The sequence below is a fragment of the Equus caballus genome, chromosome 9 (assembly GCF_041296265.1).
Source record: "Equus caballus isolate H_3958 breed thoroughbred chromosome 9, TB-T2T, whole genome shotgun sequence".
Lineage (NCBI taxonomy): Eukaryota > Metazoa > Chordata > Mammalia > Perissodactyla > Equidae > Equus > Equus caballus.
The window spans coordinates 63942779-63961240 of NC_091692.1; the positions used below are offsets into that span (position 1 = coordinate 63942779).

The 18462-nt window shown below is 35.9% G+C and overlaps 1 protein-coding gene across 1 annotated transcript in view; it reads left to right on the top strand.

Annotated features, from left to right (window-relative positions):
* DCAF13 (DDB1 and CUL4 associated factor 13) overlaps positions 1-17619 on the top strand; it is a 31184-nt gene extending 13565 nt beyond the window's left edge. Inside the window, 6 exon segments of the mRNA NM_001309279.1 lie at positions 1483-1560; positions 4713-4795; positions 8610-8774; positions 14621-14756; positions 15930-16093; positions 16975-17619. Of these exon segments, the coding sequence (NP_001296208.1) occupies positions 1483-1560; positions 4713-4795; positions 8610-8774; positions 14621-14756; positions 15930-16093; positions 16975-17062 (714 nt within the window). The 3' untranslated portion in view covers positions 17063-17619.
* The last annotated feature ends 843 nt before the right edge of the window (positions 17620-18462 follow it).

An 18462-nucleotide genomic window follows, 5' to 3' on the forward strand; every position in this document is an offset into this window, starting at 1 on the left:
AAGCGCTGATGGCCAATTTTAAAATAATAGTTAATGATTAGTGATGACCAAGAGACCAAGTTTTTCAGATTTGCCTGTGTAACAACTGTATTTGTTCAGCTGTTTTTTTTAACCTTAGGAACTGACTTAGTGGTAAAAACAAATGGTGTGTATATCTCTTATCCTGTGTTAAACTTAATAGAAAGGGTGTGTTGCTGTGAACAAATGGAGTGTATTTGTCTCCTCTAATCATTAATAATTAATTTTCTGTTAAAATATTGAAGCCTAGAATTCTGATAAAGCCAAAAGTTTATGCTGAGCATTGCCACATTTTTTAGTGTGAAAAGTCAGCTTTCAGTCTATGTAGAATTTTTTGCTTTGCTCAGATCAAAGTCTTTATTTTTAGAAATGGAACCTGGTCAGACCTTGAGGTGACATAATGAGAAACTAAGAAAGGTTGAGAGGAGTCACTAACTAGGGGAAAGTGTCAGGAAGTGATTCCAAAAGGAAAGTGTTGGAAAGGACTGAGAAGAGATCACAGTTGTAGTGTTAGCTGGATGATGTTTTATTTGAACTTTGTACACGTGTGTTCACACAGGAGTTAGCTGGCCATATAGCTACTTAGTAGATAACTCTTCTTGTTCCTCCTATATGTGCAGTAGGAAGTAATTAGTAGGGAGAAGCCAAGAGTTAGAGTCAGGAACCAAGAGTGAGGAGAAACGGTGCTACAAAGGGTGGGATTCAGGGCCCCGCTGGTAGCTAGAGGGCTTATTTTCAAGTAATGCCAAGGGTTATGTGAGTACCGTGCCCATTTATAACTGACTTACAAATAAATATTTGAAACATCTTAAAGCTGTTAGACAAAAAGCAGGCCTAATTTATACAGAGTTAATAAACAGGAGGAAATGTTTAACTACTAATACAGTAACAGTTTCTATAATTAGGAAATATTGCCATACAGATAGTAACTTTTAAATGGTGCTACCTAATGCCGCTCAGTTGCAGTAAAATTGGCATATTCCCACATTGCAGGGTATATTGGTACAGCTCTTTGGAAAACAGTTAGCCCTGGATAGCAAAGGCCACAAATTTGTTCACACTTTCCGATTTGGTAATGCCACTACTGAAATTTTATCCTTGGAAAAAGAAGAGAAAAATGTATGAAAGTGTTTATTAAAGTGATATTTATAATACTGAAAAACAGAAAACAGGTCTGAGTTGAAAAATGGTGAAGTAAAGTATATTCTCTTATAAATAGAACACAATTATCTGTACATTGTTGTCACTGGCATCTAAAATATGCCCATGGGGATTTAACAATGAAAATGCTTGACCTAGGTTGCTGAGGTTGTGATTCATTGTACCCTCTTAAAATGGATTTTAAGTCATACCTTTGCATCTTAAACATAAACATTAAGGGTAATTAAATCATTTGTTCACTGAGTGGACATGGTTTGCTGCCAAGCCTGGCTTTTAACTTGTGATTCTTATACTTATTTTTAGACATTTCTCTTGGGAAGTTGTGCTTCTGACAGGAATATAGTTCTGTATGATATGAGGCAAGCTACTCCTCTGAAAAAGGTGAGTTTCAATTTCTCTTCTGCTTTGTACAATTGTTGATTCAGTCCTTTGTAAATCAAGTGACTGAAAATATGGAGCACATGTTTTTTCAGAATTAAATTTTTTTTCATGGAGATATTCTTAGAACCCAAAGTGATCACAGTGGCCTTCTCTCAGCTCCTTGGTGCTTTTTAGAGACCTTTACGTTTCCACTAGGTACTGTATGTAGTCGTCTTTGTGTCTTTCATAATGCCAGTAAATTTTAGGCATCTAGTTAGTACTTATTGAATTGAAAGTTTTTGAATTAAAAGTATAGTCATGCGCTGCATAAAGGTGTTTCAGTTGACAATTGACTGCATATACGGCAGTGGTCCCATAAAATTGGTACCATATAGCCTAGGTACGTAGTAGGCTGTGCCATCTAGGTTTGTGTAAGTGCACTCTGATGTTTGCACAACGATGAGATTGCCTGATACTTGTCTCAGAATGTATCCCCATTATTAAGTGACCTATGATTGTGTTGCATTCCATTATTTCAGGCCTCGTGATTATCATATGACATGTACAGTATTTTATTCTGGAAAGTTTTGTAACTTATTCACATAACCAGCTTTATTTGTTTAGTTCTGTGCTGATGGGTACTAGTTTGACGTTTTGTTTAGACAAACACTATGCTGTTCAAGGTGACGGATTTCCCAATAGTTCTAAGGCAGTCATTCCAGGACTTACATAGGAAAGCTAATAGCGCTTTCAGCTGACTCTAAAGAGGGAGAGAAATATTGTTGGTAAAGAGAGGAGTACCATTATAAAGAAAAGAGTATAAAGTTGATTTCGAGTGTTAGAATTCTGAGTACAGAAAGGGCTAGACATCATTCATGTACCACAAGTCTATGGTCATAGTCCACATGTGAAAGAAATGCTTTTAATATTTTTGTTGTTTCTAAATCAAATAACATGTAATAAATTCAGAAATATTAGAAGCAGAGTATATTCACTGAAGTTTGAGCTAGATAAATGGGATAATCTTTCCAGTTTATGATAATACTTTGGAAAGATTATCACACTCATTCATGTGATCATAGTGGGAGGATCCTATGTGAACTTCAATGTTAGACTTGAAGCAGGTAACCTAATCTGTATTTCTCCTGTCAATGGTGAATTAATAACTACCTTGCAGCACATTGGGGAGAATTCAACATGATACTTTAAGCATTTAGCAGAATGCTAACATGAAGTACTAGTTTAATAAATAATAGTTTCAGGCCCCTCCACCCCTCCGTTCTCAATTTTTAATGACACTCCATTACTTTTAGGGTGAAGAAAAGAATTGTAACCTGCCTGACTTTCAAGGCCCTCCAAAATCCGGTCCCAATTTGTATTACATTTATTTATTTGTTTCAGTCAGTGAGGTCACATTTAAGTATGGTTTGTCACATGCAAGTCACCTAGATGGATGCAGAGATGCTATTTTTTATTATTTCTTTGTTCTGTCTACTAGACTGTCAGTGTTTCTTCTATCTTTTCTTCCCTAAATATAGTGGTTGTCAATCAGGGGTTGTCTTCTCCCACCAGGTGTATTTTTGGGAATGTGGGCAGGGTGTTTTAGAGACCACTACTGGCATTTAATGGGCAGGTGCCTGAGAGTCTAAACATCCTACAGTGGACAGTCACACACATCAAAAGACTATCCTACCCAAAATGTTCCTTTTTTTTTAATTGAGTTCATAATTTAATTGAGTTTACATCAATGTGAGATTTCAGTTGTACGTTATTTCTTGACTGTCAACACATAAATGCTCTCCTGCCCCCCTCCCCCATGCCCACTCCCTACTCCCCCTTCCTCTGGTAACCACTGAATTGTCTTCTTTGTCCCAGTACTTGTTTATATTCCACATATGAGTGAAATTATCTGGTGTCTGTCTTTCTCAGTCTGGCTTATTTCGCTCAGCATAATTCCCGCCAGGTCCTTCCATGTTGTTGCAAATGGGACGAATTTGTCTTTTTTTGTGGCTGAGTAGTGTACCACATCTTCTTTGTCCAGTCATCAGTCGATGGGCCCTTGGGTTGCTTCCATGTCTTGGCTAATGTGAATAGTGCTGCAGTGAATATAGGGGTACACATGTTACTTTGGATTGTTGGTTTCAAGTAGTTTGTGTAGAGACCCAGTAGTGGGATAGCTGGGTCACATGGTAGTTCTATTTTTAGTTTTTTGAGGAATCTCCATACTGTTTTCCGTAGTGGCTGCACCAGTTTGCATTCCCTCCGGCAGTGTATGAGGGTTCCCTTTTCTCCACAGCCTCTCTAACATTTGTTATTTTTTGTCTTAGGTGATTATAGCCCTTTTAGTAGGCGTCAAGTGGTATCTTAGTGTAGTTTTGATTTTCATTTCCTGATGATTAGTGATGTTGAACATCTTTTCATGTGTTTATTGGCCATCTGTATAGCTTCTTTGGAAAAATGTCTGTTCATATCCTCTGCCCAGTTTTTGATCGAGTTGTTTGTTTTTTATCATTCAGTTGTGTGAGTTCCTTATATATTATGGAGATTAACCCCTGGTCAAATATTTGATTTGCAAATATTTTCTCTCAATTGGTGGATTGTCTCTTTGTTTTGATTCTAGTTTCTTTTGCCTTACAGAAGCTCTTTAGTCTGATGCCCTCCCACTTGTTTATTTTTTCTTTTGTTTCCCTTATCTGAGAAGACATGGTACCAAAATGTTCTTTTTGATAAACACCATAATACACTGGTCCTTCACAGGTCAGCTGAAATCATGCTTGTCTTTTGAAATCTTTCTTCTCCCTGTTAACCCTAAGCTCACCATTAATTTTGCCCCTAATTTGATACTTAATCATTTACTGCTTCATTGTTTATATTTTAACTTTTCTTATATATGTCTCATTTTCCTGACTAAACTATGTTATTCGAGGTCAAGGGACCATTTATTAAGCACTTTTATATTTTTCAATATATACCACTCTGCCTCTGTATTCAGGAAACAATTATTGATTTTCTTTTTCTGTTCACCAGGTGGAGTACTCTGCACATGATAGTTGTTTACTAAATATTTGCTTAAATTAATGAAAAAAGAAGGAAAGGAAATGAAGTGGGAAATTTATTCATTTTAAAGGGAGTTAATTTCGTAGTAATGGGTTAGTGTATGCTTCTTTTATCAGGTCATCTTAGATATGAGAACAAATACAATTTGTTGGAACCCTATGGAAGCTTTCATTTTTACTGCAGCAAATGAAGATTACAAGTAAGTTTCCCTCTTTTTAAAACCTATTCTATCAGAAATGGCTCAATTGTATAAGTCTTACTAATGAAATATATTTACCTATGTAGTATTCCTTCATATATGTTAGAAAACTGTCATTTGTTTTGCTGAAAAAAATGTTTTCCAAATTGGAGAAGAGCTTCTCAGAAGAGTATTCTCAGTTTTCAAAATAATATAGACCAGTAAACTATGACCCATGGACCAAATCCTGTCTGCTGCCTGTGTTTGTAAAATTGTATTGGAATATAGCCACACTTGTTTATGTGTTGAATATGGCTGCTTTTGTGCTATGATGCCTGAGTTGAGCAGCTGCAGCAGAGACCGTATGACCCACAAAGCTGAAAATGTTTATTATCTGGCCCTTTACAGAAAAAGTTGGCTGATCTCTGATGTAGACCTATAAATAATGACTGAACCATACGTATTTTAATAGAAACTAAAAATATCTGCCTTCAAAATTTGTAGCTCTTCAGCTGGCTGATAGTCATGTTATCAGTATCACTCTTACTTCAGTAAGACAAAAGAAAAAATGCAGTTTCAATCTTTACCTTAATATTTACAATATATTATTCTGTGACTCCACTTAAAGGTGACTTAGCAACCTTATGTTCTTGACCTCAGTGGAGTTTTATGATTCCTTATATATTGCTTTTCACATTGGCTGTCTTGTTTTATCTTTTCCGTATCCCTTTAAGGTGGATAGGACATATATGTCATCCCGCGTTTAAAGATGAGGCTGTTGAAGCAGGAAGTTTTAATCTAGTGAGGAAATAGTGTCATATTCATCTTCTTTTATCCAAAGCATTTATTATAGTGCTATGCATATAGTAGATTCTTAGTACACGTTTTTTTGAGAAGGTAGAAGTTTGTTGTTGGATTGAACTTTATATCTTCTGTATCTAACTTCTGTGTTCCACTGCTATTTATGAAAGTATAAATTAGCTCAGAAATAGGATTTATTACATGATGTTTTAGTGGTACCAACTAGAAACATCTATTATGACTTTCTGTACTAGAAAGAAGCTCAGTTGGATTCTCATTAACTAGCAGTACCAAGCCAAAATAATTGAAACCCTTTTAGCCTTTATTGACATTTTGAAATGAAATGGACTTATTCAAGTTAAAGGCAATAAAAGAATGTCCTGCTGACCAACCTTATTAAGGTTTCTGAAGTTTGTTCTAATTATCTATTTTGGCAAGATATCTTTTCTTACAGTATCTCTGGAGTTTCTCGTTTCTTGCCTTGGGAAGAATTACATATGACACCTGAAACAAAGAGCATGTCTTTTATAAGGAGTAACGATTAGATAGAGTGCCATAATTATTCTTACTTGAAAGTGATCTTGCTGTGGTATCCTTTTTCTATATTTTTAATATTTTCCTTCTTTTATTAGCCTTTAAATAGTCTAATCATTATGAATTAGAAACACAAGTTCAAGTCTTGACCCAGCCAGTAACTACTGTAGAAATTTGGACAAGTCATGTGAACTAGCTCTGTGCCATAGTTTCATTATCTGTAAGAGAGTTGGAATAGATGATCCCTAAAAAATCCTCTAACTGTTGAAACTGTTTATGTAAACATTTTCCATCCAAATGGCTTGATTTGCTTGGAATTGGAATAAATTTTTAAACTTATTCTCATGTAGAAATTAAAACAGTGTATTAAAAAACCAGATTTTTAGAGCTAGACCTGATGGCCTAGTGGTTAAAGTTTGGTGTGCTCCGCTTCGGCAGCCCAGCTGTGGTTCCTGGCTGCAGAACCACACCACTCATCTGTCAGTAGCCATGCTGTGACAGCAACTTACGTAGAAGAACTAGAATGGCTTACAACTAGAATATACAACCATGTACTAGGGCTTTGGAGAGGAGAAAAAGAGAAGAGGATTGGCAGCAGATGTTAGCTGAGGATGAATTTTTCTCTCCAAAAAACCCCAAACCCCCCCAGATTCTTAAAAAACAAAACAAACCTAGTTGAGAACCAGTGCTCTAGAGAGGGACTGTAAAGCAGTTGTCAACTCAGAGATTTAACCTCAAAGATCAGTGTGGCCTTGGCTGAGAGTCCTGTGGTATGTTGGAAGATTTTTAGAAAGAAGAGTGAGTTCTCTCGATGAGAATTTCATGGTGTTTGGGGTATTTTATCATTAGCATCAGTGACCTTTTGTAGTAGTAGTATTAAAAAATACTCTTTTTGAAGTGTTACTTTTTTAAACGTTTTATTTTGAAATAATTTTAGGCTTACTAAAAAGCTGCGAAAATAGTACCTGTCAGCCAACTTCCCCTAATGTTAATGTCTTACATAACGAAAGTTTAATTAGCAAAACCAAGAAATTAACATTGGTACACTACTGTTAGCTAAACCACAGACTTTATTCCATCACCAGTCTTTCCGCTAATGTTCTTTTTCTGTTCTAGGATCCAATGCAGGATCCCACGTTGCATTTGATTGTGATGTCTCCTTAGTTTGCTCAGTCTGTGACTGTTCTTCAATCTTCCCTTGTCTTTCATGACCTTAGCACTTTTGGAAAGGATTTAACTTGTTAATTATTTTGTAAACTGCCCTTAATTTGGGCTTAAGTGACATTTTCGTATTATTAGATTGAAGTTATGCATTTTTGGCAAAAATACCACAGAACTGATAAGTCCTTTTTGACACATCAGATCTGGTACATGACGTCAACATGTTTTATTACTGATGATGTTAACCTTGATCACTTAGTTAAAGTGGTATCTGCAAGGTTTCTCCACTTAAAGTTAGTTTTTTCATTTTGTAATTAATACACGTCCTTCAGGAGGTACTTTAAAATTATGTAGATATCCTGTTTCTCCTCAAACTTTTTCTCACTATTTCTATCATCCTGACGTGTTTTGATGTTGGGAACTTCATCCCAGTAATGTTTTGTTACTATTGTCCACTGTCTGTGTTGGCTCATTTGAAGCACTATTCTTTTGACTGTTGATTAAGAATTTTTAAACCTTGAAAATCTTGAAGTTGTTATCTTTACCAGCTGTGCACAAAATATAGTTTTCTAATTTTAGTACACCCTTTGAAAAGCTATGCTCACTGTTATATATCACTGATGGGAGTATAAATTAGTGCAACTTTGTTGGAAATGATTTGTCAATTCAAAAGCCTTAAAAATGCTCGTGCCTTTGGACTTAATAATCCTACGTGTAAGAATCTCTCCAGATCTAATTGAATCTGTCCTGCTCAATTAAAGATTAAATGTCAAAAATTCAAATATCAATTTCATTTAACAATTATTTATAATTATAAAGTTTCCAATTTTTTATTAATGAATAATTTTATTTAAAGAAATTGTAAGTTGTTAATTTATATTTAAATGTAGCCATTAAAATATTTTGAAAGATTATTTAATGGATAAATACTCATGCTACATGAGATAGCAGAATACAGAGCTTTATACAGTATTATCTCAATTTTATTAAAAGTATGTATTTAAATAGCATGGTGAAAAGATTAGAGATAATTACACTGCACTAACTGACTTCCTCTGGGAAGTGGAATTAAAGGTGAGTTTTGTACTCTTTGTACTTTTCTGAAATTTCCACATTTTCTAACAATGAGATTTATAAGGATGAAGGTATGTGAGTGTAATCTTAAGGAATAATAAAAGCTGTTGATATTTTTCCCTGTCCCCTACCTGCCGTGTAAAGAATTGAGCTGTTTATTTACATCTGCGTTACTTAGCCAGTGGTCTTACTTTCACTAGTGTCTTAGTACTGCCGGTACTTCTTTGTAGAAATTTGTACCAAATAATTAAAACTCCTTTTACAGCTTGTATACTTTTGATATGCGTGCACTGGACACTCCTGTAATGGTACATATGGATCATGTGTCTGCCGTGCTTGATGTGGATTACTCTCCCACCGGGAAAGAGTTTGTGTCTGCTAGTTTTGATAAATCTATTCGCATCTTTCCTGTGGACAAAGGTAGAAGCAGGTATGTTACTACCAGTAAACCATTTGTTTTTATTTGATTTTTCCTTGTTTTGATCATGATTTATCTTTTTTGAAAGGTTGTTTGGTTGTGTGTATATGGTGGGCTCACACCCAGGCATTGTGACTTGAGTACCAACTTCTACTGTATCATCTAGGGGCAAAACATCAGCCTCCTGGGCAGTTTCTTTCACTGAACAGGATATTATCTTTATATAGTTCATTGATAAAAAATTTTAGTGTTTGCCTTGGGGAAAAACCTTTTATTTTAGAATTATTTTTAAGTGTTTTATAGTAAACCTTTTTTAATAAAGACTATTTTTTTAGGACAGTTTCAGGTTTACAACAAAATTGAGAGGAAGGTACAGAGATTTCCCATATATCTGCACCTGCACATGCATAGCCTCTCCGCTTATCAACATCACTCACCAGAATGGTACATTTATTGGCAAAGAGGAACCAGCATTGACACATCATAATCACCCAAAATCCAGTTTACCTTAGGGTTCACTCTTGGTACTGTATGTTTTATGGGTTTGAACAAATATATAATGACATGTATCCATCATGATAATTTCATAGAGTATTTTCACTGCTCTAAAATATGGTAAACTTTTAATTTGATAATGAAGAACTTAAATTTTACCCTAATATAATTTAAGAGCAATTAATAACAATAATACCTTACATTTGTTATTTCTTATTCAAATTCAGCTCTTATACACTAAGGCAAAGATTAGAAAAATAACAGTTTAAATTGTCAGGACTGTTTAATCAGCTGTCCCATTCTCTTTTTCTGTGTCTCTCATTCTATAAGCACATTGAGTGTAATTCTAGTGTTTAAGACGTGTGTTTTGTACAGCTTGGCTCTCTACTACGTCTTATACGTTATTGAATGTTATACATCTATATAGTATTATATCATCTATAATTGTATTGAGGTAGTTTACCGAAAACTGGCATTTTAAGGTTTTCAGGGTAATTTTGATTGCATTTGATTTTTTGCTTTACAGGCTGACTTTAAAACCTAATTCTTGTGTAAGATACAGCCCCTTGTATATTGTACTATGGTTTACAGAAGATTTTCATACGCATTCTTCTTGTTCCTTAGTAAGGCATCATATGTGTTCCTGGAAGCATATTCAAAGCAAATCCAAGTAAACTGAGGAAGTTTTCCTGTAAAACTAAAATACAATATAAATATATGTGAACAACACATGCATGCATATGCATATATCTACGCATACTTAATTGAATGGCATGGTCTTACTTGATGGAAGTATAGTTCATTGGGGAGAAGATGGATTTGGTGAAAGATAACAGGGAATGATTGGTGGTAGTAGAAAAGGAAAGGAGACAAGTGAGTACAATCAGGGAAAGGAAAGAACAGAGAACCTATATACTGAGGGTGGGAGGTGATGGTCTGTGCTAGACAACAACAGTGTGGAGCTGGTAAAGCAGTTTACCCAGCTTCATAAAGATTGATGGTAACAGGGAAACTTTCTGGGACCCTTTCCTCACTTAAAAAAAGATCTAGAGGGGCAGGTCCCATGGCTGAGTGGTTAAGTTCGCGCTCTCTGCTGCAGGCGGCCCAGTGTTTCGTTGGTTCGAATCCTGGGTGCGGACATGGGGCTGCTCATCAAACCACGCTGAGGCAGCGTCCCACATGCCACAACTAGAAGGATCCACAGTGAAGAATATACAGCTATGTACTGGGGCGCTTTGGAGAGAAAAAGGAAAAATAAAATAAAATAAAAAAAAAATCTAGAGAACATACAGTTGGGTGGTGTAAGTACAACAGGGTGGAGAAATCTCACCAGTTTAGTGCAATGATGAGAATTTTGATCATTACTCTGAATGATAACTAGCCTGGCTTCTACAGTGCTGAAGGTTTCTGGACCTTCTCACAGAATGAGGTTTGCTTTCAAAGGCACATCGTGTCCTTCTCCTGAGTCACTGGCTTTCTGTTCCACAGGGCCAGGACTGGGGTGCCTCTAAGTGAGGTGCCTAGGGTGCGAAATTCAAGGAGTTATTCATCTCAAGGTTGTGCAAATGCCAACGCTGCATCTGCACCACCGTGAGAGTGAGTGCCTCCTTAAAGTTTGTGCTGTAGGCACTTCATTTGCCTCACCCCTGTCCCAGCCCTGTATTCACAACCAGAAGATTTCAGACAGAGCCTCTTCCTTAGAGTCAGTCAACTTATCAGTACCATTTTTGGTCATAGCCAGTCTGTCTGTCTGACTCTTTGATGTTTTTACTTGTGATAGTTGCATCTTTCTGCCCTCTAATGTGAAGAAGCACTGTAAATTCCTAAACCTTCATTAATTGCTAGCAAATAATTTATCATCACTGTGTATCTGATTTAAAAGGTGTTTAGGGCTGGCCCCGTGGCTGAGTGGTTAAATTCGCGCGCTCTGCTGCAGGCGGCCCAGTGTTTCGTTGGTTCGAATCCTGGGCGCAGACATGGCACTGCTCATCAAACCACGCTGAGGCAGCGTCCCACATGTCACAACTAGAAGGACCCACAATGAAGAATATACAACTATGTACCAGGGGGCTTTGGGGAGAAAAAGGAAAATAAAAAAAAGTAAAATCTTTAAAAGGTGTTTAAATCAAAAGCATACTGACTGGAGTGTTCTGATGACTTAGATCTTCATTCCATCATCTCCACTGTAGAACTCCTGGTGCTGATTCCTGTTTGGCTGTTGCAGCTAACTTGATATTCGCCCGTCATGAATGGTTGGGGTTATTGAGTCATGCCCAAGTCAAGGCTGATAGTTTCTATTCTTCTCACCTCTCTGGGAAATATTAAGAATCAAGAGAATGTGGCCCTCCATCATTTCTTGGCAGTAGAACCTTCAAAGGTAGTAGGACAATACTTTTCTAACATGATACAGAAGCAGACACAAAGAATGGGAAAAAAACAAATAAAGATTAAGAGAAATGGAATGTTTAGGCACCTGTGTTCTCAAGGACCCAGCAGATTAGTTCAAGCTGAATTATTCCAAAGCCAATGTGGGCAACTTAATGCAAGTCTAGCTAAAAAGCTCAAATTTATTCCAAAATTGTATGAAGTGAGGAGTTCTTACACCCCATTTCTGGGGAATTATCTCCTGACGTCATTTGGAGATTTGTAATGACGATCTTAATATGTGTTACTTCCCTTTGGGTTTAGATATAAGTGGTGTTCCCTCTGACCTTTGCCTTCATGAGCTTGAAAGCTAGTTCTGGTTTGTTTCTGTGGTCTGCTCGAGTTTCCTATCATTACAAACATCAAATAATGTAGACAGTGCTTTGATTGATCTGTAGTTTAAAAATATTTTCCTTTGAAAGACCTTAAAATGGTTAAAGTGTATTTTTAAAGTAAATTTTGAGTAGATTTTTAAAAACTACCGTTAAATCAGTATTTGAAAGTAAGCTGTTGGGATTTCATTCAATATTTACTAAGCAAACAAGTAAATAAATTGCATTCACATGGAACAGTTAGTTTATTTTGACTATGTATATAAAGAATTTAAGATTTAAGATGTATTTATCTCCAAATAGTATAACTTGTAGTGAACTTTATGTAGCCATCACTCGTGTAAGCATAAACGTATCTAGAAGGTAAGAGCTCTGCGTAGTTTACCATTAAGGAAGATTCTGAGTTGTTTAAGTGACTAATCTGTTGGGTTTGATGGGTTTAATACATGAACAGGTGATTTTTAATGGTTACCAAAGCCTGATTGAATTTCCTAGTATTTAAATTTGTTATGTTGCTATGGGAAAAAAGAGGTCTTTACGTAGGTAGAGATTATAAGAATTGAGGCATGACAATAGACACATGAAAAGATGTTCATCATCGCTAATCATCAGGGAAATGCAAATCAAAACTACACTAAGATATCACCTTACCCCCGTTAGATTGGCAAAAACATCCAAAACCAAGAACGACAAATGTTGGAGAGGTTGTGGAGAAAGAGGAACCCTCATACACTGTTGGTGGGAATGCAAACTGGTACAGCCACTATGGAAAACAGTATGGAGATTTCTCAAAAAGTTAAAAATAGAAATACCCTATGACCCAGCCATCCCATTACTGGGTATCTATCCTAAGAACCTGATAACAGATATCTCAAGAGTCCGTTGCACCCCTATGTTCATCGCAGCATTATTTACAATAGCCAAGACGTGGAACCAGCCTACATGCCCAGAAACCGATGACTGGATAAAGAAGATGTGGTATATATACACAATGGAATACTACTCAGCCATAAAAAAAGACGAAATTGGCCCATTCACAACAACGTGGATGGACCTCGAGGGCATTATGTTAAGCGAAATAAGTCAGTCAGAGAAAGACGATCTCTATATGACTCCACTCATAGGTGGAAATTAGTATATTGAGAAGGAGATCTGATCGGTGGTTACCAGGGAAAAGGGGGGGTGGGGGGAGGGTACGGAGGGGGAAGTGGTGTACCCACAACATGACTAACAAAAATGTACAACTGAAATCTCACAAGCTTGTAATCTATCATAACATTAATAAAAAAAATATATAAATATAAAAAAAAAAAAATGTTAACCAGAGTAAGGGTCCTGGTAGTCTTAATGTGTAATTCATATGTACTTAAGCTTGCGTGCTTTTTTCCTCCAAAGATCACAGAGTGTGAGAAAAGAACACGTATTATTCTAAGTCCCCTTTGTCCCAGAACATGCTCTGCCCCAAAATAAAGCTCCAATGTTAATCAAGAAAAAAAAAAAAAAAAAAGAATTGAGGCATGAAAAGCAGAGCATTGAGAGGAAAAGAAAAAGCAGTCTTTGTCCCATCTGCTTTTCATTTTAATAGGGTATTTCTAAGCATCTTCCTTTTAGAAATAAATTTCTCATGATTTATCTACATGTTCATTCAAGAGCTCAAAACGTATGTATTAGAAACAGTGTAAAAGCCTGGTTTTGTGAGTGTCCTTCAGAGATTTGTTCTGTAGATGCAAATCCTCTTTGATTTGGTCGTCATCTGTGGGTTTGCTGTTAGTGGGCAGAGTTTGTGGAGTTTGTTTTCTTTCCCTCAAGCAGTCTGCATTTCGAATCATTTAATCCAGATATGGAAAATTTATTTCTCCAGAAGTCTCCTCTTTTTATTTTTTCTGACCTTATCTTTTCCTTGCTTTTTAATGCTCTTAACACTTCCCAATATAGTATCTTCTGTGAATTCACTTAGCATGTTTCTCAGCCTTTCCAAGTAGGTATGATATTTGACATCTCCATTTATTAAATGATTCTTAACTCATCAGAACCTTCTATAGCCTTCCCTTTCTCTTCACACATGTAAATCATTAACTCTCACTTCAATTAATTAACCTTTTTAAACAATTTGAACAAAACAGAACTCAGTCATTAGAGTCAACATATGGGGATGTCCTCTTTGAATCTTTGAATGCCATTGCATTTATTTTATTTTCCAGTAAAATGAAAAAGAAAAGTGTGGTGGTTGACCTGAATTGATTTGGAGGGGGAAGGCTTATTAAAAGCAATCCATTTCTTATTGTTACAAAATTACTGCAGCTTCAGCATATTTTATTTGTACTATATGACCTCAGTTATTTGTGAACTTTTCTGGGCTTAGTATATTTATATTGTTTTTCTTACTGGATTGTAACTTCTCTGAGAGCAGGAATTTTTTTTTAATTCCCCAGCACTTAGCATAGAATCTTGTTGATTTGGTTCAATACAAATATATTTAAATGAATTTGAATTTCTCTTTTAAACTCTCTTAAAACTAAAAATGGCATCCTCATACTTGATAGGCAGTCGTTAAAGAAAATCTGTACCAAAATCCAAAGGGTTTTAACTTTAATTCCTCTTCTTTAGGGAAGTCTATCACACAAAGAGAATGCAACATGTTATCTGTGTAAAATGGACCTCTGACAGCAAGTACATAATGTGTGGCTCTGATGAAATGAACATTCGTCTGTGGAAAGCTAACGCTTCTGAAAAACTGGGTTTGGTAAGAGACCCCATTTTGTTTCATTGTCAAAAAGCTAGTTTCTAATTTTATTGGATATCATTATGTTGTAAAGAGGATTTATTTGAAGTGCTTTAGGTATTTTGATAAAATTGGCATAGTTGTGATAGAAAAAAAGATGCAACAAAACAGACATGGCTATATTTAGATTGACTTTTTTTGTGTCATAGACACCTTCAGAGGCCTTTGTTAATTCAGAGTTTGATAATATTTGAACCTTCTTGATTCTTTGTGTTTTCCTTCAAGTAGGGAGGAGAGAAGATGTAGGGACTAGAAACTTAGAACTCAGAATGCCTATTTCTTCTGTCACAGGAATAGTAATCAGGCAGATCAAAGGCTGCATATCCCTGTGAAGTCTTTTAATATCAAAGACAGTGAAACACTTACCTTTAACAAAAATACAGAAAGCTTCAGACTTTATAAAAGTTTCCATGAAGATATAACAAATAGTATCATTGGCTGGCTACCTCTGAGTTGTGGAATTATGGTTGATTTTTGTTTTGTTCTTGATGTTTTTCTGAATGTCTCATGTTTTCTTTAATAAACTCATAGAGTGTATCGGAAACAAATATTAAATTTAGGAAGGAAAGGCTTAGTTTGAGGTATTTTCTACTTAGCCCCAGTAGGAAAATCAAGATGATAAACAGTAATTAAAGACAATTCTATTTCAGGTTTAATGATTGCTAAGCATTACACTATGTCTGGGTTTCTGTTCATCATTAAATGTTCTTCTAAATCACATCATCCTTAACATTTGTTACACAAAGCCTAGTAGTTACGGAGTTGAACACTTTTTCTTTTCTGTTTCGGTAATTACTTTCACAGAATAAAAGTTCAAGTGAATAGTTTAGGTGCTTTCTCTTTGTTATTTATGCCTGGGGAAGGTCCAGCCCAGGGGTCCACATAGCCCTGCTCCCTCAGCACTGCTGTTCTTCACTTGGTGGCATCATCTACATTGTAGGCGTGCTGCCTAAAAGGAAATTCAGTGCTCGCAGAGCTGGTATTACTAACATAACCTTGTAAGGGGTAGAATGACATTTGGCCACGTGTCATAAAAGTTTAGTTTGGGAGGGAAAGGGTGCTTCCTAGCTTTGTTATGCTGCAGCAAAACAAAGAACACACCATTCATTAAAATATCAAAATGCACTTTTTCAGCTTACATCACGAGAAAAAGCAGCCAAAGATTATAACCAGAAGTTGAAGGAGAAATTTCAGCATCATCCTCATATAAAACGTATCGCTCGACACCGACATCTCCCTAAGTCTATCTATAGCCAGATTCAGGAGCAGCGCATCATGAGAGAAGCTCGTCGGCGGAAGTATGTTTTGGGGCATTTGACTCTATCTCATACTCTTTTCTAACTTCCCTCTCTCAGCTCACCAAAAACAAGCAAACAAAAAACCTGCCTTTCAAGGGAATAGTTTATGTGCTGTTGTCACCATTAGAGGTATTTTTGAAGACTTCTCTGGGCTTTTTTCTTTTTCCTGATAAAAGGAGGGAGCAGTGATCATTTAAGATTGTGAAAATTTCCATTGAGAATATATTTAAAGGGCAAACAGTGAAAATGACGTATCAAAACAGGAAAATGCTTCTGTTCATACTAAAAAAACTATTGTGAATAGATAATGTTTGAAAAATGATTTCCAATGTGGCTGGAATTAAGAAAGTATTGTGTGCTTTCCAAATTAAAGAATGCAAAGAACTCGTGCATGTTTCTTAAATAAAAATTTTTCTAATATGCTTCATCATAACATTTGGAATCTAACCTTTTTGCTCTGAAGCAGAGCTCCCACCACTGCCACCACCGTTTTCCTGCAAAATATTCCCTTCTTTGCAATCCTTGAATTCATGCAAAGTATTATAGAAATTCTAAAACAGGGCTCTTTTTTTTTTTAATTAGACTATATAAACGATTATTATTTTGCTGCCTCTGGGAAGATAGGGGGTTGAGTCACTGTGGCAGGTTTTTAAACTTAGTAAAGGACATTGATATGTGATAAGAGAAGAAGCTATTAAATAAAGTAACAAAAGTTGATTTCTAGCTACTTTTTACCTAATCACATTGTGAAAGCCTTTTTTTTCAGTTGGTGGTTTTCCAGTGAAAGAAAATGCTTTGTGATTTTTCCCAAAAAGTTTTCTTTGGCTAAGATGATTTCTCGTAAACTTAGTTATATCTTGTGTATTTTGTTTTATTTCTAGGGAAGTGAATCGTCTCAAACATAGCAAGCCTGGATCTGTGCCAATTGTGTCAGAGAAGAAGAAACACATAGTGGCAGTTGTGAAATAATATTTGATATTCCTACCAATGCTGATGTATAATTATTTGTTACATTTTAATTTGTAAACTCTAAAAGTACTGGCTCTAGCATAATAAACAGTTCGGTCATATGTATAGAGCTTTATTGTTGTTCGTTTTTGCTACCTGAAAAATTGTCTTGAAATAAGGTGGCCTAGTTGATGAGACTATCCATCGTTTTATCCTGATCTGCTTTCTTATTTCATTGACGAATACAGTATTTGCAAACAAACTTATTTTTTGCTGTTAGAAGTTGCAGCTATACTTCTGCTCTGCACTGTCGTTGTAGACACTGTACCTTTGGATTTACATTTAAGACCAAGCATCTCTTCTGCTGCCTTTGATGTTACTTTGGATAATCGTTGCAGTGGTTCTTCCCAGGATATCACATAGCATGTAGATAAATTATGCCAGAACTTTTTTTAATTGAATTTATTTTGGGGGTTCTATTTATATTTGGCTTTTTGAGACTTTAAAGATGATCAGCCTGCATTTATATAACTTTTATAAATAATGGTAATTTTAATTTATGGTCAAGTGAAGATAATAAAACATCCTTTTTCTCAGCATTATAGCTTTGATCCATTTCTGCTAAATAATTTCTCTTCAATTTCACTAAATTGTAAATAGTTCTGCATGACGCAGGTTTGGTTTTTGTTTTTTTAAAATCATCAGCTTAGTAGATTCTATTATTTACATATATGTATATATATAAACCTAAATTTTAGGACATTCTTCATTAAAGAAAAGATTTTAAAAATCCAAAGAAAAAATGTGTCCTTCAAGAATATGTATATTTGTAGTGAAAATGTAAAGAAATGCACATGGATGATAAAGATCAAAATCTGGAGAGTAGGAGGAGGGTACAGTCAGAGTGGGATCCACAGGAGACTAAAACTCTTGTTAAGGTTATTTCTTAAGCTGTGTGTTAGTTCTGTTATTTCATTATAGTTTTCTTAAGGCTAAGAAGAGATCAGTCATCTACCTTTTAATCCTTATGATCTGTTACAGGCCTCAGATTACTTGATTTTCAAGGTGCACCAAGTTCTCTTGTGCATCTATATTGCTCTTAGTTTGGGTGTGGTTTCAAAGAAAATATTCAAATACTGATCCATGAACAGGAGCTTCTGTGTCATTTTGAGTCCTTCAGGAATCACGTGTCTAGGGGCCGGCCTGGTGGCTGAGTGGTTAAGTTCACGTGCTCTGCTCCAGTGGCCCAGGGTTTTCCCAGTTTGGATCCTGAGCACCGACATGGCTCCGCTCATCAAGCCATGCTGAGGCAGCATCCCACATGCCACAACTAGAAGGACCCACAACTAAAAATATACAACTATGTACTGGGGGGATTTGGGGAGAAAAAAGCAGGAAAAATAAATAAAAGAAGCACAAGC